The sequence below is a fragment of the Papio anubis genome, chromosome 12, assembly GCF_008728515.1.
Source record: "Papio anubis isolate 15944 chromosome 12, Panubis1.0, whole genome shotgun sequence".
In the NCBI taxonomy this organism is placed as follows: domain Eukaryota; kingdom Metazoa; phylum Chordata; class Mammalia; order Primates; family Cercopithecidae; genus Papio; species Papio anubis.
In genome coordinates this window covers 56,333,468-56,356,335 of record NC_044987.1, presented here as the reverse complement: position 1 = coordinate 56,356,335, position 22,868 = coordinate 56,333,468, and the positions used below count along the sequence as shown (strand labels likewise).

General features: G+C 41.3%; 1 protein-coding gene across 6 annotated transcripts in view; it reads right to left on the bottom strand.

Moving 5' to 3' along the window:
- INTS4 (integrator complex subunit 4) overlaps positions 1–22,868 on the bottom strand; it is a 109,701-nt gene that overhangs the window by 33,789 nt on the left and 53,044 nt on the right. For all 6 annotated transcript variants that reach the window (XM_031653084.1, XM_021926350.2, XM_031653086.1 and 3 more), the window contains 5 exons: positions 14,354–14,559; positions 9,855–9,997; positions 5,280–5,395; positions 4,288–4,421; positions 2,198–2,355 (listed from right to left, as the gene is read on the bottom strand). In XM_031653084.1, coding sequence (XP_031508944.1) covers positions 2,198–2,355; positions 4,288–4,421; positions 5,280–5,395; positions 9,855–9,997; positions 14,354–14,559 — 757 coding nt within the window. The remainder of the gene's footprint in view (positions 1–2,197; positions 2,356–4,287; positions 4,422–5,279; positions 5,396–9,854; positions 9,998–14,353; positions 14,560–22,868) is intronic.

Sequence of the window (22,868 nt, the reverse complement as noted above, 5' to 3'; positions counted from 1 at the left end):
TTCTCCCTCAGGTCTCCCAGATCTTCTAATGTCCACTGAAGTTGGAATTCTCTTCTGCACATGGACTACAAAACTGACATGCTTAGTTATCATTTCATACTAGCTAAAGGATCTTCTCCTTTGTAAAGCATCCCTCACCACCACTACTGTGATGGGTCGGGGACTTTCATCTGTTTTTCCACAGCATCTATGCTTCTCTTCACTGTATCATTTATCAAATTGATGATTTCTGGGTCCTGTAATAAACAGTGAGTACCTTAAGAACAAATGCCATTTCTTATTTCTCTCTACCCTCAGCAACTGGCTTATTAGAATAAACAAATAGTTAATGCTGCTAAGTGAATGAATGACCTAATACAGTGGGAAAACATAACTTGGAGGATGGTTCAGTTGGCCTGCTTTATAACATATTAAGATGCAATAATGGACAGGAAAGTATGAATAAAGTACAAAGCGCTATTATCCACCATCATAAGTCTTTGTCTATATCCATCTTGTCTACATGGGCTCTCTAAGGGCAGAATCCTATCTAGCTGATCTGTATCTAGCACAGAGTTTGTTTCTTAGTGTATGGAATGAAATCATCCACTAAAAATTATTAATTGAATGTGGCTGATACTAAATACTCTTTGGGGCAGATCAAAAGAGATCTCAACCAAGATACAAATGATATAATATTTTTCTTTTTTTTTTTCTTTTGAGATGGAGTCTCACTCTGTTGCCCAGGCTGGAGTGCAGTGGTGTGACCTTGGCTCACTGCAACCTCCACCTCCCGAGTTCAAGCAATTCGTGTGCCTCAATCTCCCAAGTAGCTGGGATTACAGGCGCGTGCCACCACACCTGACTAATTTTTGTATTTTTAGTAGAGATGGGGTTTCACTCAACGGGGCTGGTCTTGAACTCCTGGCCTCAAGTGATCCTCCCGCCTCGGTCTCCCAAAGTGCTGGGATTACAGACGTGAGCCACTGCGCCTGGCCGATATAATATTTTTCTATCTTTTAAGAGCAAACAATAAAGAATTTAAACTCATTTGCTTTTAGCAAAAGCAGTATTGTTTGCTCTTAAAAGATAAATATATCTTTTAAGATACTGCTTTTGCTAAAAGCAAATGAGTTTAAATTCTTTTCATAACATTCAGGCCATTTTGAGAAGGTCTGGCAGAGCCTTTTGGTTGTTCCCCAATATCTTTCTTCCATTCTTCCTGAGTATTAGAGTCATCGTATGTAAACCAGGCATTAGTCACCCAGAATAAAGATGGTATGTCCTCGTTTCTTGAAGTGAGAGATGGCCATGTGACTTAAGTTCTAGTCAATGGAATGCAAGTAAAATTAGAGTGTACAACTTTTGGGAAATGTCTTTAAAAAACCTGCAGGGTGGAGATGATACCTTTCTCTTCCCGTTTCCTTTTCCCCACAGGATGGAATACAGGGGGGACAGTTAGATTCTGGATTGTTAAGCAGAGGCTGCTTGATGCACAAGATGGAGACACAAGAAACAATGAGCCTAGGCCAGACGCAGTGACTCACGCCTGTAATTAAAGCACTTTGGGAGGTCGAGGCGGGAGGATCACTTGAGCTAAGGAGTTTGAGACCTGTCTGGCCACCATGGTGAAACCTCGACTCTACAAAATAAAAAATGCCAAAAAAAAATTAGCCGGGCATAGTGGCAAATGCCTGTGGTCCCAGCTACTTGGGAGGCTGAAGTGGGAGAATCACTTGAGCCCAGGAGGCTGCAGTTGCAGTGAGCTGATATTATGCCACTGCACTCCACACTGGGTGACAGGGCGAGACCCTGTCTGGAAAAAAAAAAAAAAGCATGAGCAAGCCTAGATCCCTGATGGTTATCTCAGCCCTGTCCTATCTATGAGAAAGAATTAAACTTTGCTCCTGTTTTAGCCACTGTTACTTTGCATTTCGGTCACTCATCCTAATATATAAAATTAAAAAGCTAAAAACAGGTTCTTTGTAACTACTTCTGTTGTGTACTAATCATCAATCGAGTCATGAATTATAAAGAGCTCTTTTAAAAAATGTTCACATCACAATCTAATCCAAATATAAACAGACCATAAAACCGTGTGTGAATGTAGACCAACAAAGTCAGAATATCAAGCCTAGTAACCAACACTAGAATTCAGAACAGTCAAGCTGAGTGTAACAGCACTAACTCTGTCAGATGAAGGGATGATTACCCTTACCTGATAGTGAATTCCAGTAGCTCCTGGGCTCCCTGAGGGTCCAGGTGCTGAAGACTATACACTCTTTCAAGGCTCTGCTGCAGAAACTGCTGGGAAGGATCCTCTTGAGATATGATGCTGGGAGAAACAGCTGATGACACTAGTTTTCTACCTGGTAACTAAGCAAACACAGTGGGATTATACAGCCATTAAGTTTGGTGGCTCAACTTTTGGTAACACACACACACAAACACATAAAAGCACATTAAAAATGTGAGCTAAACAAAACAAAGGGGAAAAAAGGCTAGGAGATTCTATAAATAACCTTTTTCCCCTTCCTCAGCAACATCGGGAGTTAAAGAGAAAGAGACAAAATGCAAACATGGTCCACCCAATACAGCCACAGCTGCCAGGAGAAGAACAGAAAAGTATAGTATTTTCTATTGCTAACTGAAATAAATGGGCCAACCATAGGAAGGAGACTAAGGAAGGAGACTAAAAATTAAACTGTTGTTACTTTTTTTTTTTTTTTTTTAGACAGAGTTTGGCTCTTGTTGCCCAGAGTGCAATGGTACGATCTTGGCTCACTGTAACCTCCGCCTCCCAGGTTCAAATGATTCTCCTGGCTCAGCCTCCTGAGTAGCTGGGATTAGAGGTGCATGCCACCACATCCAGCTAATTTTGTATTTTTAGTAGAGCCAGGGTTTCTCCATGTTGGTCAGGCTGGTCTTGAACTCCCCGCCTCAGGTGATCCACCTGCCTCAGCCTCCCAAAGTGCTGGGATTACAGGCATGAGCTACTGCACCCAGCCACATTTATCTTTAAAACACTATCTTATCTTTCACTTGACAGAAGAGTAATGATTTATTTCCAAATAAGTTATATAGCATATAATTTTTTCATGAGAAATTTTTTTTTTTTTTGGCCTTTCAGACATACTTATTCTTACTGTTAAAAGTGGTTTCCTTTTAAGATGGATGGGAAGGAGACAGCAAAGAGTATTTCACTTTTCATTTTGTATCTCCTTGTTTTTTGTTTTTTGGCTTTTTTTTTGAGATGGAGTCTCATTCTGTCGCCCAGGCTGGAGTGTAGTGGTGCGATCTTGGCTCACTGCAACCTCTGCCTCCTGGGTTCAAGCAATTCTCCTGCCACAGCCTCCCGAGTAGCTGGGACTATAGGTGCCCACCACAATGCCCAGCTAATTTCTGTATTTTTAGTAGAGATGAGGTTTCACCATGTTGGCCAGGCTGGTCATGAACCCCTGACCTCAGATGATCCACCCGCCTCGGCCTCCCAAAGTGCTTGGATTATAGGCACGAGCCACTGCGCTTGGCCTCATTTTGTATCTTCTATAAAGTTTGTTTTCTAACCATATATATATATATATATATATATGTTCCTCTAAATAAACACATATTACTTCATTGTCTTTCTCTCTTGGGCTCCTTGCCATTGTTTTATACTTTTGCTTTTGTATCCTTTACCTTTTAAGATGATTCATTTTTTTTTTTGGTGTCCCTGCATTACTGATATTAGGCAAGAAGAAAGGAATCTGGAGCAATAGATTATATTTTAGATCAAGAATTTAAATTGTTATATTTTAACAATTACATAAAGCCATGATTCTCCATAAGTGCTTATTTCTTAAAAATAAAACCGTTACTATTTTTAAAACCTAGAGATATGTAGAAGAAAATTTAGAAATGGATCATAATAATAGCAGCAAACACTTACTGAATGCTGTGGCCCAGGTACTTGTCTAATCTTTCTATTTGCATCAACTCATACCTGCAAAAGTATAAAACAATGGCAAAGAGCCCAAGAGAGAAAGACAATGAACGAACAAGTTTTCAGAGAATATATGGACTGCTTTCTACTATTTAATAACTACAAAGCACAAAAAATAAAAAGCCAAAAACAAGCTGCACACAGTGGTGCGCACCTGTAATCCCAGCGACTTGGGAGGCTGAGCCAGGAGGATGGCATAAGCCCAGGAGTTTGAGACCCGCCTGGGCAACATAACAAGACCCTCATCTCAAAGGAAAACATGAACAAAAACACCCCTACCCCATGCAAAATAAAAGCAAGGACAACAGATGTTTTCAACATACCCTCAAGGCAGGAACAAGATGAGAAAGACTGTCTCGGAGGTAGGCATAGTGCCTGAAGGTGTGATCTGAGAACAATGCTGGCATTGTTGGACAGGTTTTAGCAGCATTGAAAATAAGGACCAAAACTGCAATATCTGATAGATCAGTGGGTTAAGTAAACTTGCAAGTATAAAAGGTTGGCCAGAATCTGGCACTCTCACTTTCCACCTCCAAAATCTCCATCAAGAGACTATGATTTTCTAATAATCAAAGAAATGCAAATACAAACAAGAAAATACATTCCCCTACTCCACCCACACCCCCAATTACCAAAGGTTTTTAAAAATGCCAGATGCTGCCAAGAATACAAAAAAATGGAAATGATTTTGCCTGTAAAGTAGGTAACTATATTGCCTATCAAATTACATACTGGACAGGCGCGGTGGCTCCCAACACTTTGGGAGGCTAAGGCGGGTGGATCACTTGAGGTCAGGAGTTTGAGACCAGCCTGGGCAACATGGTGAAACCCCGTCTCTACTAAAAATACAAAAATTAGCCGGGCGTGGTGGCAGGCACCTGTAATCCCAGCTACTTGGGAGGCTGAGGCAGAAGAATCATTTGAACCCGGGAGGTGGAGGGTGCAGTGAGCTGGGGTGGTGCCACTGCACTCCAGCCCAAGCAACAGCTTAGGAATTTGAGACCAGCCTTGCCAACATGGTGATACCCCGTCTCTACTAAAAATACAAAAATGAGCCAGGTGTGGTGGTGGGCGCCTATAATCCCAGCTACTTAGGAGGCTGAGGCAGGAGAATTGCTTGAACCTGAGAGGCAGAGGTTTCGGTGAGCCGAGATCAGGCCACTGCACTCCAGTCTGGGTGACAGAATGAGACTCTGTCTCCAAAAAATAAATAAATAAAAGAAAAGAAAACTCAGATCACCCTAGCTACACTGCAGAAGGGGATGCCAAAGCTGTCTGCCAACACATCAGGGCCCATCCTAAGCACGGAGGATACAAGCTGGATCATCCATGTCTGGTTCAGCCGTGTCAAAAAATGGGTGGGTGCTCAGAAGCTCTGGCACCAAGGGAAGCACCAGGGTTGGATGACGACTTCCCAGAAACTTCAAGCACCTGAAACAAACAAATAAGAATGCACATCAACAAATTAGTAAAGTTAGCCCTTTGAAAAGTACTAGGAACTGGAATCAGAAAACCTGAACTGGAATTGGAAATTCTCGATCATATACTTTTGCTAACTCTATGACTTCAGATATGTCACCCAATTATTCTGGAACTCGGTTAATTCATCTAAAAAAATTGGTTATTATAAAGATAAAAGAAATGGTTATTTAACCAATAGCCATTTCCCCCATCTTTCTTCCTGAGAGGCGCCGGATTTTACTCAGGTATCAGGCAGGCAGCAATGTGCTCAGAAAAGGCAGGTCCAGCCCAAGAGCTGAACCATTATTGGTCTAGACCCATCTCGGCAATCCCATTCCCATTTTCCAGTGACTGGTTTGCTGGTAGGCAAGTAAACCAGTCCTAGTCAATGAAGCACGAGAGCATGCTGGCTGGGTTGGCTGGGGAGCTACTCAGGGATGTTTCTGCAAATCAAAAGAGCAATGAAGGAAAGGGAATGACCCTTCCTTTCTGTCTTGACATACTATATTATGAGGCAGCCATCTTACAACTATGAGAAGAAAGTCGGCCGGGCGTGGTGGCTCAGGCTTGTAATCCCAGCACTTTGGGAGGCCAAGGCGGGTGGATCGTGAGGTCAAGAGATCAAGACCATCCTGGCCAACATGGTGAAACCCCATCTCCACTACAAATGCAAACATTAATTGGGCATGGTGGCACGGGCCTGTAGTTCCAGCTACTCAGCAGGCTGAGGCAGGAGAATTGCTTGAACCCGGGAGGTGGAGGTTGCAGTGAGCCGAGATTGTGCTATTGTACTCCACTCTGGTAGAGAGAGACTCCATCTCAAAAACAAAACAAAACAAAAAAGCCAAGAGAACTGCAGAGAAACCAAAGAGAGCCCTGGTAACCTGTTGAACGACCAATCCTGAAACCAACCTTCTGACTTCTTGTTATGAAAAAACAGACCTATTGGCTAAGATATTTTTAATCAGATTATCTTTTTTATTTGTGGGCAAAAACACTCTAATTGATATCCTGGGTGAAGTTCTGAAATCACAGATCTGTCTGAAACTAAGTAGCCTTATGCAAGTAAAGGCTTGCGTAAGGCCAGGCACAGTGAGCCACTGCGCCTGGCCAATTTTGTGCACCTTCTAAACCAGAACTTAACAAATAAAAAATAGTAAGGCCGGGCACAGTGGCTCACGCCTATAATACCAGCACTTTGGGAGGCCGGGGCAGATGGATCACCTGAGGTCAGGAGTTCAAGACCAGCCTGGCCAATGTGGTGAACTCATCTCTACTAAAAATGCAAAAATCTGCTGGGCGTAGTGGCACACACCTATAATCCCAGCTATTCAGGAGGCGAAGGCAGGAGAATCACTTGAACCCTAGAAGCAGAGGTTGCAATGCGCCGAGATTGTACCACTGCATGACAGACCAGCCTAGGCAACAGAGCAAGACTCCGTCTGAAAAAAATAAAAAATAAAAAATAAATAAAAAAACAGGCACACTAAATTGAAAATGTATGTATCTTAATTCTGTCCTCATGGAATTCATAATTCAGCTGAGGCAAAGACGACCAATACTACAAGGTAGGAACTATCAAATGAATGACATTCTACTTCTACGTGTCAAAGGTAGAAGAGATCAATATGATCAGAGAAATATTCACATAGCAGATGGTCACATAGGAGATTTTACCAGGAACTGGAGAATAGGTAGATCAGCAAAAGAGACAGAAATAAACACTGAAAAATTCATTAATATATGTGGTCTGAAAGTCATTTCATCTAACGCATGTGATCTTCTTGAGAAGTATGCTTTTCCCAGTCTTTTGTTTTTCCTTCTATGTGGAAAGAACTTCATTCATTTATTTTCAGGCCTCTCTAAGCCCTTGTACCTCAGGGCACACTGTAAAGGAAGAATTTTGGCTTCCAGGTACTACTCCTTTATTTTGATCTTATTCTATTCAGAACTCAGATGGGCACCCCAAGTGCTATTAAATGGGTCACCTTACAGACCCCTACACATGTGGGCCTCTCTAAAGCTAGACTTCAATTCTGGCTTCTTAATATAGTTAATTTCTTACTATCTCATCCACCTCCCTATACACATATTTGCTACCTCTCTCCCTTCTTGCTATTTGAGGGCTAGGTCTGAGCCCAATCCATTTTTAAATCTCTACAGCACCTAACACAGTGACTGGGTTATAACAAATGTCCAGTAAGGATTTGTGGAATGAACTAAAGATACATAAACAGAGCAAACTATCTCCTTCGGAACTTTCATTTATGCATATATGTTTATCAACATTTTAAAAATATGTCACTCTATTTCTTTACTCTTTTATCATTTTTTTCCTTTCTAAGAGACAAGGTCTTGCTCTGTCACTCAGGCTAGAGTGGACTAGTGTGCACATAGCTCACCGCAGCCTTTAAATCCTGGGCTCAAGCAATCCTTCTGCCTCAGCCTCCCTAAGTAGCTGGGACTATGGGTGTGTACCACCACACTGGGCTAATTTTTCAATTTTTTTGTAGAGACAGGGTCTGGTTTTGTTGCTCAGGCTAGTATCAAACTCCTGGCTTCAGGTGATCCTCTCTCCTCGGTCTCCCAAAGTGCTGGACTTACAGGCATGAGCTACCGTGCCCAGGTTCATCTATTTTTTATTTCTAAATAAAGCCACCATTCATTGGAAAAGGTGAAAAAAATGTAAGTGATAATTAGAATAAGTAGGCCAGGTGCACTAGCTCATGCCTGTAATCCCAGGAGTTTGGGAGGCCAAGGCAGGAGGAATGCTGGAGCCCAGGAGTTCAAGACCAGCCTGGGCAACATAGTGAGACCCTGTCTCTAAAATTAAAAAAGAAAAAAAATTAGGATAGGTGACTTCAAAATATTTTGGAGCACTATGTGGTTGAGGAGTTCTTTGTCCACAATCACCCAATAAAGACAGCCTTATGTAAATATTCTAAGTGGACCAAATAACCACAAATCTTATTTTAATGCTAGAAGAATGTTCTAGCATTCCTTCTGTATTCATTCTAGGTCTCCACAGAACTCCAGTTACTTATATAGGTGTTTATCCCCACTGCAATCCCACACCCTAAATGACTGAGAGTTCCTTGAAGACACTCAATAAATATATGTCAAATTGAGCTGAATGGGACTATACAAAGGAACGGCAAAACAGAAAACCAGATACCAAAAATGTTACCGAGAGTAAGATTCCCCTGGTATTTTTAGTTTTAATACACTTTCTTTCTTTCTTTCTTTCTTTCTTTTTTTTTTTGAGGTGCCCAGGCTAGGATGCAATGGCACTATCTTGGCTCACTGTAACCTCCACCTCCTAGATTCAGGCGATTCTCTTGCCTCTGGGACGACAGGTGCCTGTCACCACACCCAGCTAATTTTTGTATTTTTAGTAGAGACAGGGTTTCACCATATTCATCAGTTTTAATATATTTCCTAAGTAGCTGATTCACCCCACAGTTTTTCTACTTTTAGTAACAAAATTTTTAAAGATAAACTAAACACAGTTGAACTGGTCTTATCATATAAACTTATTTAAACATGTGGAACACACATTTTATATTAATTACATGTATGGAAGTCATTCTCCAAACAAAGGTTCATAAACAGTATTAATAACTTGATGGTAATCAGTAAAACTAGAGATAATCAAGGAACAAAATGATCGTGATTTCCCACCTGTAGGTCAAGTGCCAGCCCTGCCTCCTGCCCTGTCTCTAATCTCTATGATGATGGATCTGATTCTTTACAAAAATGCAAAGTAGACACAGGAGTGATTAACACTATATAGGAAAGGCTGGGTGTGGTAACTCACACCTGCAACCCCAGCACTTTGGGAGGCTAAGGTGGGCGGATCATTTGAGGTCAGGAGTTCAAGAACAGCCTAACCAACATGGTAAAACCCCATCTCTACTAAAAAAAAATACAAAAATTAGCTGGGTGTGGTGGTGTGCACCTATAATCCCAGTTACTCGAGAGGCTGAGGCAGGAGAATGGCTTGAACCCAGGAGGCAGAAGTTGCAGTGAGCTGCAATCACGCCACTGCACTCTAGTCAGGGCGACAGAGCGAGACTCCGTCTCAAAAAAACAAAACAAAACAAAACAAAACACTATATAGGAGAAAGAGGAAATCTAATTCATTTCTGTACTTCTAACAGCTACCACAATGGTTGGTGCGTAGTCAGCACACAGCAGGCACATAATATTTGCTAGGTGGATAGATGGACAAATTAGTAAGTAATCTAAAATGTGATACTCAGCTTAGGAATCAGATTCCTGAGAGTTTGGTTAGGTTGAATCAGGTTTCTAAAGTAAAGGCAAAACTCAAGGCCATACTATCCTCAATCTATAAGGATGGAACAATGTCAGCATTGTACATTTACCACATTATAGGACTCAGTGAGTAAATGGGCAAAAAAGTCATTACTTCCATATGGAGTCCCTATCAGTAGGGTACTTGGTTAAATTTTTCAGCAGCTCCACCAATGCAAGATGAATCCCTTCTTTGGTTGAAACATTAGTACAGCATAAGAGTTCATGAAGAGCCTCTCGAATATCTCTGGATGAATCCTTTAAAAAAAAGTAATAATAATAGTAGTTACTGTTGGTTAGCAGACTCAGCCTCTATCTACCATCCCCTTCTCCCTAGCCACCTTCCCATCTAGGGTGGCCATGTAACAAAGTATGTGGAAGTTTTTTGGCTGAAATTCCTGAAACAGCTTCATTTTATTGATAAATAAAGGACCAGAGGCAGTAGCTTTGTCCCCTTTGTTCTTTAACCTTCCTTTTCCATCCTATCTGGAACTCAGTCATGATGCTGAAGGTACAAGAGCCTTTTTGCAACTAGGAAAAAAGACAGGCTAAGAAGAAAGGCTAAGAGAGAGGCTGGGAATGGCCAGTTAGCAGAACACTCAGAACACACACACTTATTAAGTTTGCCATCTCATATAGGCACAGTTTGTGGCATCCCAAAACAATTACAACAGTAACATCAAAGATCACTGATCACAGATCACCGTAACAGATGTAATATGAAAAAGTTCGAAATATTGCAAGAATTACCAAAATGTGACACAGACATAAAGTGAGCACATGCTATTGGAAAAATGGCACCGATACACTTGCTCAATGCATGGTTGCTGCAATCTCTCAATTTATTAAGAAAACACAATATCTGCAAAGCCCAATAAAGAGAGGTATACCTGTATGTGTTAAATGGAGGAGTGAGGGAGAGTCAATCTAACTGATGTGAATTTCAAGAAGACTTCGAGAATGAGAAATATTAAAAGAGAGGCAAATTGAAACGTCACTCCTATTCATAAAATTCTGCAACAGTTTTCCATAATGTTAGAATAAAATCCAGACATCTTAAAACGGCCTACAAGGCTTTCTACCTGTCCTTAATCCCTTCTCAGACTTCATCTCATGCCACATTTCTACTTTCTCACTGGAGTTCACTCCTACTGGCTTTCTCTCTATTTTGCAAACACAACAAAGATCACTTGTGTTTTAGAGCCTTCCCACTAGCTGTTGCCTCTACCTGAAGTTATTCTCCCAGTCTTCACATAGCTAGCTTCTGTTCATCATTCAAGACTCAACTTGAAAATCATCTTCTCGGAAAGTCTTTTTTTTTTTTTTTTTTTTTTTTTTGAGACGGAGTCTCACTGTGTCTCCCAGGCTAGAGTGCAGTGGCGCGATCTCGTCTCACTGCAAGCTCCGCCCCCCGGGTTCACGCCATTCTCCCGCCTCAGCCTCCCAAGTAGCTGGGACTAAAGGCGCCCGCCACCACGCCCGGCTAGTTTTTTGTATTTTTAGTAGAGACGGGGTTTCACCGTGTTAGCCAGGATAGTCTCGATCTCCTGACCTTGTGATCCACCCGCCTCGGCCTCCCAAAGTGCTGGGATTACAGGCTTGAGCCACCGCGCCCGGCCAGAAAGTCTTTACTAACCACTCAAATTACAGTGAAATTCCCCATTCCTCCATCATACTGTTTATCTTCTGCATAACATTTATCACCATCTGAAATCATTTTGTTTGTTTACTCCACCTCTCTTTAGAATATAAGTTTTATGGCAGCAAGGAGCCTATCTGTTTTGATAACCCTATATTTCTAATACATAGACAGTGCTTGTTGAATACAGAAGTGAATTTTTCTAGGCAGGGTAGGATCTTGGCATAGCAGGAAACAAAAAAAAAGTGAATTCCAACTGAAAGGGTCAGCAAGGTAAGGCTCAAAGCAACGAAGCACAGTGACACAGAAAATATAAAGGAGCAGTGCACAGCAGGGTGGAAGAATAGTCTACTGTAAGTTTATATGGGTCTGAACTCCTGAAAAGAATTAAAAGGCAAGGATTCTCTATGAGCTATATACATAAGTACTTATAAATAAGCATACCTGTGAACAATTCTGTACATCAAAACATAGCTTGGAACATAGCTCAGCTATTCAGCAAACATTTACCGAGCACCTAATTGTGCCAGATACTGCTGCAAGACATTGGTAATAAAAAAATGAAGAGTCGGCCAGGCACGGTGGCTCATACCGTAACCCCAGCACTTTGGGAGGCCAAGGTGGGTGGATCACTTGAGGTCAGGAGTTTAAGACCAGCCTGGCCAATATGGTGAAACGCCATTTCTACTAAAAAAATACAAAAATTAGTGTTGTGGTGCATGCCTGTAATCCCAGCTACTCGGAAGACCAAAGAATTGCTTGAACCCAGGAAGTGAAGGTTGCAGTGAGCCAAGATTGCACCACTGCACTCCAGCCTGGGCGACAGAGCGAGACTCAGCCTCAAAAAAAAAAGAAAAGTCAAGACACCTTGAGAAGCTCACAGTCTTATGAAATAGAGAATTACTGAAAAATGCTAGAGCAGTATACACAGGGTACTATGGGAATAGAGAGGTGGCATTTAGCCCATCCAGGGCTGGGAGTAACAGTTAGGGAAAGCTTCCTCGATATGTTACCTAATATAGGCTGTGGGAATAAGTGGACATCTCCTAGGTTGAAGTGGCGGTTTTGCAAACAGAGGGGGAAAATTACATTGAAGCTAAAATTGTGAGGAAAAGCAATATGTGTAGGAAAGTGACTTTAGCATCAAGTTCAAGGTGAGGAATGGTGGAAAAGAAAGCTAAAAAGGGCTGGGTGCGGTGGCTTACGTCTGTAATCCCAGCACTTTGGGAGGCCGAGACGGGTGGATCACGAGGTCAGGAGATCGAGACCATCCCGGCTGACACAGTGAAACCCCGTCTCTACTAAAAATATATTTAAAAAAATGAGCCGGGTGCAGTGGCGGGCGCCTGTAGTCCCAGCTACACGGGAGGCTGAGGCAGGAGAATGGTGTGAACCCGGGAAGCGGAGCTTGCAGTGAGTGGAGATTGCACCACTGCACTCCAGCCTGGGCGACAGAGCAAGACTCCATCTCAAAAAAAAAAAAAAAAAAAAAAAAAAAAAAGCTAAAAGAAAGCTAAAAAGGAAAGGAGTGGCTAGACTATGTATGAGGCCACCCATGAAGAACCACACATAGAATGTAAACTTATTTTCAGGAAAAGATACATGAAAAAATTATAAAGATTTATAATTCAGGAAAAATCTTAGTAAAGTGCTAAGCAGTTGAGAGAATGGTAGGAACCTTCAAAACCAAAGCACTAGCTATTTTTTCAAGTATGCAGTAGAAATCTGTTACAAGTGTTCTAAAAACTAAGCACCTAATTACTATCCCTTTCATATCTGAACCCCATCTTCCCCAAAAAAGGAAACGAGAGGCCAAACCCCATTTATGAATACTCTGAAGAACTTCAGTAGTTGCAATTAAAATACAGACATTTTAGAAAAATAATCCAAGAACCACCTAGAGTTGTACGGCCTGGGGAGCAACTCTGTGTTTACGTTCTGGTTCAGCCACTAACTCAGACAATTTATTTTTTTCTCCATAAAATTCCCAGGGTAGAATGAATCAATCCCTAAGAGCACCTGCTGCTATAACAGCCTATGATTCACTACAAGAATAAAATCAAATTAAAGGTTGAAAAGAACTCTTCATTATTTAGCCCCTCCCTTATCTATAGCCATTTCTTCCACTCTCCCATCTCTTCAACTCTACGCTATCATTATATAATAAACTCTTTTTAGTTTCTTGAATATATCATATTCTATCTTATCTCTGTATCTTTAGACATTGCTCCCTCTGGGCCGGGCACGGTGGCTCACGCCTGTAATCCCAGTACTTTGGGAGGCCAAGGCAGGCGGATCATGAGGTCAGGAGATTGAGACCATCCTGGTTAACACAGTGAGACCCTGTCTCTACTAAAAATACAAAAAATTAGCCGGGCGTGTTGGCGGGTGCCTGTAGTCCCAGCTACTCAGGAGGCTGAGGCAGGAGAATGGCGTGAACTCGGGAGATGGAGCTTGCAGTGAGCCGAGATCGCGCCACTGCACTCCAGCCTGGGCGACAGAGTGAGACTCCGTCTAACAAAAAAAAAAAAAAGACATTGCGCCCTCTGTCTGGTACCCTTTCATCCTACCACCAGTGTCACTTCTCCTTTAAAAAAGATGCACTTCAGCTTGAGTGACAGAGTGAGAGCCTGTCTCAAAAGAAAAGGGAAAGAAAAAGTCCAGCTAAGTCCTACTCCTCCTTCAAATGTCCACTACAGCACTTCCTCCTTCTTCCCAACCTCACCTCAGCCAATTCAGGTTAGACACTATGTATTCTCTAGGCATCCTATCCTTTCTTGATCACAGAAAGACCAAGCTTATTCAAATTTCCTGTTTCACAGTCAATTTCTTCCATTTTTGGGGGGTGGAGTATGGTGAGAAAACAGAACTGTGCTGCCTGATACACTGTTCTGTCACCAATGCCTAGCACAATATCTGATTTTAACAGTGGGGGTGAGGGATGAATTAATGAGTAACAAACTAGAAACACTCACCTCTAGCACAGCCAGGACAGTGTCAAGCTGATCTTCTCGGAGGGTGATGTTGTTAGAGATTTTTCTCATGGTATGTATGGACTGCAGACGTACTTCCTCAATTTCATCGTTGAACATGTCAACTAGGAAATCAAGGCACTTCTCAGCAAAAGAGGGTGAAGACTGGGCCAACATGCAGAGGGCCTCCACAGCAGCAATACGAACCTCTAGAAAAAAGAGAAAAAATAAAATTGCACATCAGGCTGGGGACAGTGGCTCACGCCTGTAATCCCAACACTTTGGGAGGCCGAGGTAGGCAGATCACTTGAGCCCACCTAGGAAACACGGTAAAACTCTGTTTCTACCAAAAACAATTTAAAAATTAGCTGCGTGTGGAAGTATGCACCTGTTGTCTTAGCTACTTGGGAGGCTGAGGTGGGAGGATCACTTGAGCCTGGGAGGCAGAAATTACAGTAAGCCAAGGTCGTGCCACTGCACTCCAGCCTGGGTGACAGAACGAGACCCGATATCAAAACAAAAACACAAAAAAACAAATTAGCCAAGTGTGTTGGCACACGCATATAGTACCATCTACTTGGGAAGCTGAGGCAGGAAGATCACTTGTGCCCAGGAGTTTGAGGCTGCAGTGAACCATGATCGTGCCACTACACTCCATCCTGGGTGACAGAGTGGGCCCCTGTCTCAAAAAAAGAAACAAAAAAAATAATAAAAACAACAACAATAAAAAAAAAAAACCCAAAAAACAAAACAAAAAAACTGCACATCAGCCAGGTGCAGTGCCATACACCAAAGTCCCAGCTACTCAGGAGGCTGAGGTGGGAGGATCATTTGACCCCAGGAGTTCAAGGCTGGCCTGAGCAACACACTGAAGCCCCATATTTTATATACATATAAAGTAACTCATATCAAATTAAGAGCCATGGGAAAAGTCCAAGATGGATTCCTTCTCCTTCAGGCTGTCTTCTATTCTCTACTCCTCTCATTCTATAAACTCTCCCTGGGAGATCTCTATGCGCACAGTTTCACATACCACCCACCTTAACATTGATCTAAGAACATGGAATTTAGTATCACAAGAACTATGGCTTAAATCTGACTCCACATATGTGTGAAGTCGCATGTCTGTCTATATTAACTTCTTGAAAATTAAACTGTCTTACTTATCTCAGTATTCCAACCACAGTACTTTTTAAAAAGTCAGTTAGTAAATCATGTTATCATTATTATTAAGATTAAAGTAGACTAAATATCATTGTTCCAATTTTAGAGGTAAGATTCAGCAACATGGATTAACTTGCCTCAAAGCAAATGAGGGCAGAAATAGGACTAATACCTAGGTCTGTTGACTGCAGGTTAAAATCATATAGTGGTTAAGGATACACACTTGGAATGATAGAGGTCTCAGAGCAAACTGTAGTGAATGATCCCTCCACTAAGTTGGAGGGTAATCTTAAATAAGTAACTTCCTGGCACCTCAAATTTCTCACCTGGTAAATGGAGATAATACTCATTTCCTTACAGAGTTGTTAGGACTAAATGAGATAATACAGGTAAAGCACACAGGGACTCTGCCTGGCATATTTTAAGAGCTCAGTAAGTATCACCTACAGTGTAGATTTGGGTTCTGTAAGCACCCTTAAAACAGGGACATGTTTTCGACCCCTTGGTATGCTCAGAACATGTAAGCAATAAAGCCACTGATCTGAGGAAACCCTTTCTTCATTCACTAATAAGTGGGTCCTGCACACGTACTATATGCTAGGTGCAGTACTAAGGGCTAGGATACAAAGATGAGAAATGAGTAAGACACAGAAAATGTTTGCAAGACTTCTATACATGGTTGTTTTTTTCTAGTGATTCCCATATGCTTCTGTGACAAAATGGACTATTTCAAAACAAAACAAAAACTACCTAAAGTTGTAGTTAAAACTCACAAACACAATTTCCTCTTTGTATAAAGAAAGGTTTTATAGACATGTTAAGAGTAGAGTTACTACATTAAAGACAGATGATTCAGGTTTTTCTTGGTAGTTATGAATTCCTCCTTTTCATCAGAAGAGAACAATTTTCTTCACTTCACAATAATATAATTTAAACATGAAATTGCTAATTATAAGGCAAGCTAGAGATAAACCCAAGTATGTTAAGTGCTGGCTCTTCCTCCTAGAATTTTATCCATTACACCACACTGACTCATATGTAACCTTTGCAAGTCCACCAAGGCAATCAGGAAGGAACTTCTGACCAGAAAGAGATAATCAGTGTGACCTCAGCTGATACAATTCCAAGCAGAAGCAAACATATGTGGTATTTTACTTTGCCTGAACAGCCAGACTATAAGCAGGTAAACTGACATTTTCCACTGAACTTTTTGGAATGTTGAAAATATGTTGACCAGGCATGTCACACCTGTAATCCCAGAACTCTGAGAGGCCAAGGCGGGAGGATCACTTAAGCCCAGGAGTTTGACACCAGCCTGGGCAACATAGTGAGACCCCATCTCTATAAAAAAAAGTTAATTAAAAATAAATAAATAATATGTCACAGACTCCCTATGGGTACAGAGCAGAGAAAAGGAATCTACTACACTACATTTTAAAAAAGACTGATCCTCAGCATCTGCACATGTACAATTGGGTCCAGACTTAGCTACTTATTAGCTTTGTACTTAGTACTAAAGATAAAAAGATGAACAAAAGCAAGACTATCCCCCAGGCTTACAAACAAGAACAGTTAATTGCATTACAGAGTGATGACTGTTGCTATGGAAAAGTACAGGGATGTAAGAAAATGCATATGAAGAAATACAGCCCAATCAATGGGATCAGAGGTGGCTTTCTGTAATATGTGATCCCTAAAAACAATACCTAAAAGAGCTGCTAAGCCAAAAGAAAGAAAAAGGCCTTTCTAGAAGAAAAGCTACATGCACAAAGTCCCAAAAAGGAGGGAGAAGATGGATAAATTAGAATACCAGAAGCATGTGAGGCACTACACTAGAATGAACAGCCAGTGAAATAAGGCTCCATTTCATTCCCAGCAATGCACCCCTAAAACCCAAATTTACCCAGAATTGTATAAATGTGATAAAATTAGAAAGCTGTCACCTGATACCTGGTTATGGTATACTCACTTTTTAAACTTAAGTTAATTTGATTACATATTAATAACATTTATATCACAAAGGGTAAATGCTTGAGGAGATGGATACCTATTCTATATGATGTGATTATTTCATATTTCATGCCTGTATCAAAATATCTCATGTACCCCTTAAATACATATACTAGTATGGAACCAAAAAAGAGCCTGCATAGCCAAGACAATTCTAAGCAAAAAAAAACAAAGCTAGAGGCCTCATGCTACCTGACTTCAAACTATACTACAAGGCTACAGTAACCAAAACAGCATAGTACTGGTACCAACACAGATATATAGACCAATGGAACAGAATAGAGGCCTCGGAAATAACACCACACATCTACAACCATCTGATCTTTGACAAACTTGACAAAAACAACCAACGGGGAAAGGATTCCCTATTTAATAAATGGTGTTGGGAAAACTGGCTAGCCATATGCAGAAAGCTGAAACTGGATCCCTTCCTTACACCTTATACAAAAACTAACTCAAGATGGATTAAAGACTTAAACGTAAGACCTAAAACCATAAAAGCCCTAGAAGAAAACCTAGGCAATACCATTCAGGACATAGGCATGGGCAAAGACTTCATGACTAAAACACCAAAAGCAATGGCAACAAAGCCAAAATTGACAAATGGGATCTACTTAAACTAAAGAGCTTCTGCACATCAAAAGAAACTATCTTCAGAGTGAACAGGCAACCTACAGAATGGGAGAAAAGTTCTGTAATCTATCCATCCAACAAAGAGCTAATATCTAGAATCTACAAGGAACTTAAACAAATTTCAAAAAACAAAACAAAAAAAAAACCAACCCCATCAAAAAGTGGGTGAAGGATATGAACAGACACTTCTCAAAAGAAGACATTTATGCAACCAACAAACATATGAAAAAAAGCTCATCATCACTGGTCATTAGAGAAATGCAAATCAAAACCACAATGAGATACCATCTCACACCAGTTAGAATGGCGATCATTAAAAAGTCAGGAAACAACAGACGCTGGAGAAGATGTGGAGAAACAGGAATGCTTTTACACTGTTGGTGGGAGTATAAATTAGTTCAGCCATTGTGGAAGACAGTGTGGCGATTCCTCAAGGATCTAGAACCAGAAATACCATTTGACCCAGCAATCCCATGACTGGGTATATACCCAAAGGATTATAAAATCATTCTACTATAAAAACACACGCACACATCTTTTTATTACAGCACTATTCACAATAGCACAGACTTGAAACCAACTCAGAGGCCCATCAATGATAGACTGGATAAAGACAATGTGGCACACATACACCATGGAATATTATGTAGTTATAAAAAAGGATGAGTTCATGTCCTTTACAGGGACATGGATGAAGCTGGAAACCATCATCCTCAGCAAACTAACACAAGAACAGAAAACCAAACACCAGATGTTCTCACTCATAAGTGGGAGTTGAACAATGAGAACACACGGACACGGGAGGTGGGAGGGCATCACACACCAGGGCCTGTTGGGGGATGGGGGGCTGGGGGAGGGACAGCATTAGGAGAAATACCTACTGTAGACAATGGGCTGACGGGTGCAGCAAACCACCATGGCACGCGTATACCTATGTAACAAACCTGCACATTCCACACATGTACCCCAGAACTTAAAAGTATAGATGGAGGCCGGGCGCGGTGGCTCAAGCCTGTAATCCCAGCACTTTGGGAGGCCGAGACGGGCGGATCACAAGGTCAGGAGATCGAGACCATCCTGGCCAACACCTGCAAACCCCGCCTCTACTAAAACACAAAAAAAATTAGCCGGGCTATGGCGGGCGCCTGTGGTCCCAGCTACTCGGGAGGCTGAGGTAGAGAATAGCTGGAACTGGGAGGCGGAGCTTGCAGTGAGCTGGAGATCTGGCCACTGCACTCCAGCCTGGCGACAGAGCGCAGACCCGCCTCAAAAAAAAAAAAAAAAAAAAAAAAAAAAAAGTATAGATGGGCAGATCACGAGGTCAGGAGATCGAGACCATCCTGGCTAACCCGGTGAAACCCCATCTCTACTAAAAAACACAAAAAACTAGCCAGGCGAGGTGGCGGGCGCCTGTAGTCCCAGCTACTCGGGAGGCTGAGGCAGGAGAATGGCATGAACCCAGGAGGCGGAGCTTGCGGTAAGCTGAGATCCGGCCACTGCACTCCAGCCTGGGCGACACAGCGAGACTCCGTCTCAAAAAAATAAAAAATAATAAAAAATAAAAAATAAAAAATAAAAAAAAATTTTTTTAAAGTATTTAAAAAATCTTAATGGCAAACTGGAAATTGTGTAAGTAAATCATATAAATGTTAAAAGTGACCAAATTCAGTTGTAGAAACTAAACAAAGCAAAAATGCTAATAGAAACAAAATAGGTTTCAGTTACTCATTTTAGAGTAAAATAGGTTTTAATAACTGGACTTCCTCATTATCCAATATTATTTAAATTGTAATTCATATTTTAAGTTCATAGAGAATCAAAAAGCAGAGGTAGCTTTATTTACTTTCTATACATATGGAACATTTTAGAACAAATGATAGGATAACCCAATTCTTACATCTACTGATGAAAAACTCTTTCAAAAATAATATTCTTGCCCTTCTAAGAAGTTCTATCCTGAGGTATGATTTTATAGGCATTTTTAAGACCTGGCACAAGTCTCTGGCACAAATTTACTGTAAAATGTGGACATTCAACATTACCTTACCAGGTCTGTTACCCTTGCTGATAATGAAGAGGCTGGAGTTAATCATCTCAAAGCACTGAAATTCTGAGATCTACGTGAGACAGATAGCACATGGAAATCACAGGGCTTTATAGGAAGTCTATTACAAGATGGAGGACCAGCTTTATCCTCTAAGGATGAGACAGAGACAAAATATATGAAACAACAGCACTCCAGACACTGGGCATCTGGCAATAAAGGACTTCTGTCCCTGAGAGATGAGAAATAAATGAGGTGATCTCAATGATTACAGCAATTAAGTTTAGAGAGACTCCAGGCACTAGGTCTTCTCTCCCTGAGTTGAGAAGATTGAGCTGGGAGTTTGGGAAGTCCAATGTGGTGAGAGTTCATAGAGCAAATTACTGGAAAGGAGAGAACTACACAGAGAGACAGAAAGCTTGGGAGATCTGCAGACGGTTGCCTCAAGTCTTCAGCTGAATTCTGATCTGTGAGACAGAGACCATCTGAGGCCTGGAAAAGCAGCACTCAAAACAATGAGAGGAAACAATCTCTAGAGCTCACACAGGGCCTATAAAACCACAGTTAACTTAGAAGAATTTTGCAGCCAGGTGTGGTGGCTTACACCGGTAATCCTAAAACTTTGGGAGGCCGAGGCGGCCGGATTGCTTGAGGCCAGGGCTTCAAGCCCGGCCTGGGCAACATGACAAAACCCTGTCTCTACAAAAAATACAAAAATTAGCCAGGTGTGGTGGTACCCACCTGTGGTCCTAGTTACTCAGGAGGCTGAAGTGGGAAGGTCATCTGAGCCCAGGAGGTCAAGGCTGCAGTGATCCGTGACTGCACCTTGGCACTCCAGACTGAGCAATAGAGCAAGATCCTGTCAAAAGAAAAGAAAGAGAGAAAAGAAAGAAAAGAAAGAAAGAAAGAAAGAAAGAAGAAAAAAAGAGGTTTTCTCTAATCCTGCCTAACAAAGTATAAGACCTGAAAAAACGGATCCCAGAACAAAGCTCAAAAATATTTATAGGAATAAAATAATGTTCAGTATCCAATAAAGTGAAATCTATAATGTCTGGCATCCAACTAAAAATTATCAGACATGAAAAGACACAGGATGGAATATATACAAGATGGAATAATACGTAATACAGGAGGAAAAAAATCAATCAAAACCAACCTAGGAATCACAGAAATAATAGACCTAGTAAACAAGGATAGTAAGACAGTTATTATAAACATATTATCTGCTTACAAAGCTAGAGGAAAGATTAAGTATGTTAAGAAAGACATGGTAGATACTAAAAAGACCTAAATTCTTTTTTCTTTTTTTTTGAGACAGGGTCTTGCTCTGTCACCCAGGCTGGAGTACACTTGTGCAACCACGGCTCCCTGCAACCTCTAACTCCTGGGCTCAAGCAATCCTCCTGCCTCAGCCTCCCAAGTAGCTGGGACTAAAGGCATGTACAACCATGTCTTGCTAATTTTAAATTTTTTGTAGAGATAGGGTCTCCTTATGTGGTCCAGGATGGAAAAAACCCAAATTCTAATCAAACTTCTAGAGACAAAAACTACATGTCTGAGATGAAAAATATACTGGGTGGGATTAACATCAGATTATATCTTGCAACACTCAAAGACAAAGCAATAGATACTATCCAAAATCAAACAAAGAGAAAATAAAAACTAGAAAAAAAAAAAAAGAAAGAAAAAAGAATAGAGCATCAGTGAGCTGTAAAACAATATCAGTATCCTAACGCATGTGTAATTAAAGTCGCCAAAGGGCCCGTAGAGTCAGAGAAATTTTAAAAAATAATAGTGGCTGGGTACAGTGGCTCACACCTGTAATCCCAGCACTTTGGGCGGCTGAAGTGAGCAGGTAAGTTGAGCTCAGGAGTTTGAGACCAGCCTCAGCAACATGACAAAACTCCGTCTCTACTAGAAACATAAAAATTAGCCGAGAGTGGTGGCGGGCACCTGTAGTCCCAGTTACTTGGGAGGCTGAAGCGTGAGAATTGCCTGAACCTAGGAGGCAGAGGTTGCAGTGAGCTGAGATCACACCACTGCACTTCAGCCTGGGCGAAACTCTGTCCCCACCCCACCCCCGCCCCCCAAAAAAGAGAAAGAAAGAAATAATAGCAAAAAAAAAAAAAAAATGTCCAACTGTGATGAAAACTATTTGATTCAAGAAGCTCAACAAACTCCAAGCAAAAGAAACATGACATGAACTGTACTATACCCAGGCATATCATAATCAGATTGCTTAAAACCAGTGATAAAGATAAATCTTAAAAGCAGCTGGAGATAAAAAGACACATTATATACAGAGGAAGATAAAAATGACAATAAATTTCTCAACAGAAAACTATGCAGCAATATCACTAAAAGACTGATAGAGGCCACGCACAGTGGCTCACGCCTGCAATCTCAACACTTTAGGAGGCCAAGGCAAAAGGATCACTTAAGCCCAGTTCAAGACTGGCTTGGACAATATAGGGAGGCCCCGTCTCTACAAAAATATTACAAAATTAGCCGGGCACGGTGACACGTGCTTATGGTCCCAGCTACTCAAAAGGCTGAGGTAGGAGGATTGCTTGGGTCCAGGAAGTCAAGGCTTCAGTGAGCTGTGATCACACCACTACACTCTAGCCTGGGTGACAGAGTGAGAACCTGTCTCAAAAACTAAAAAAG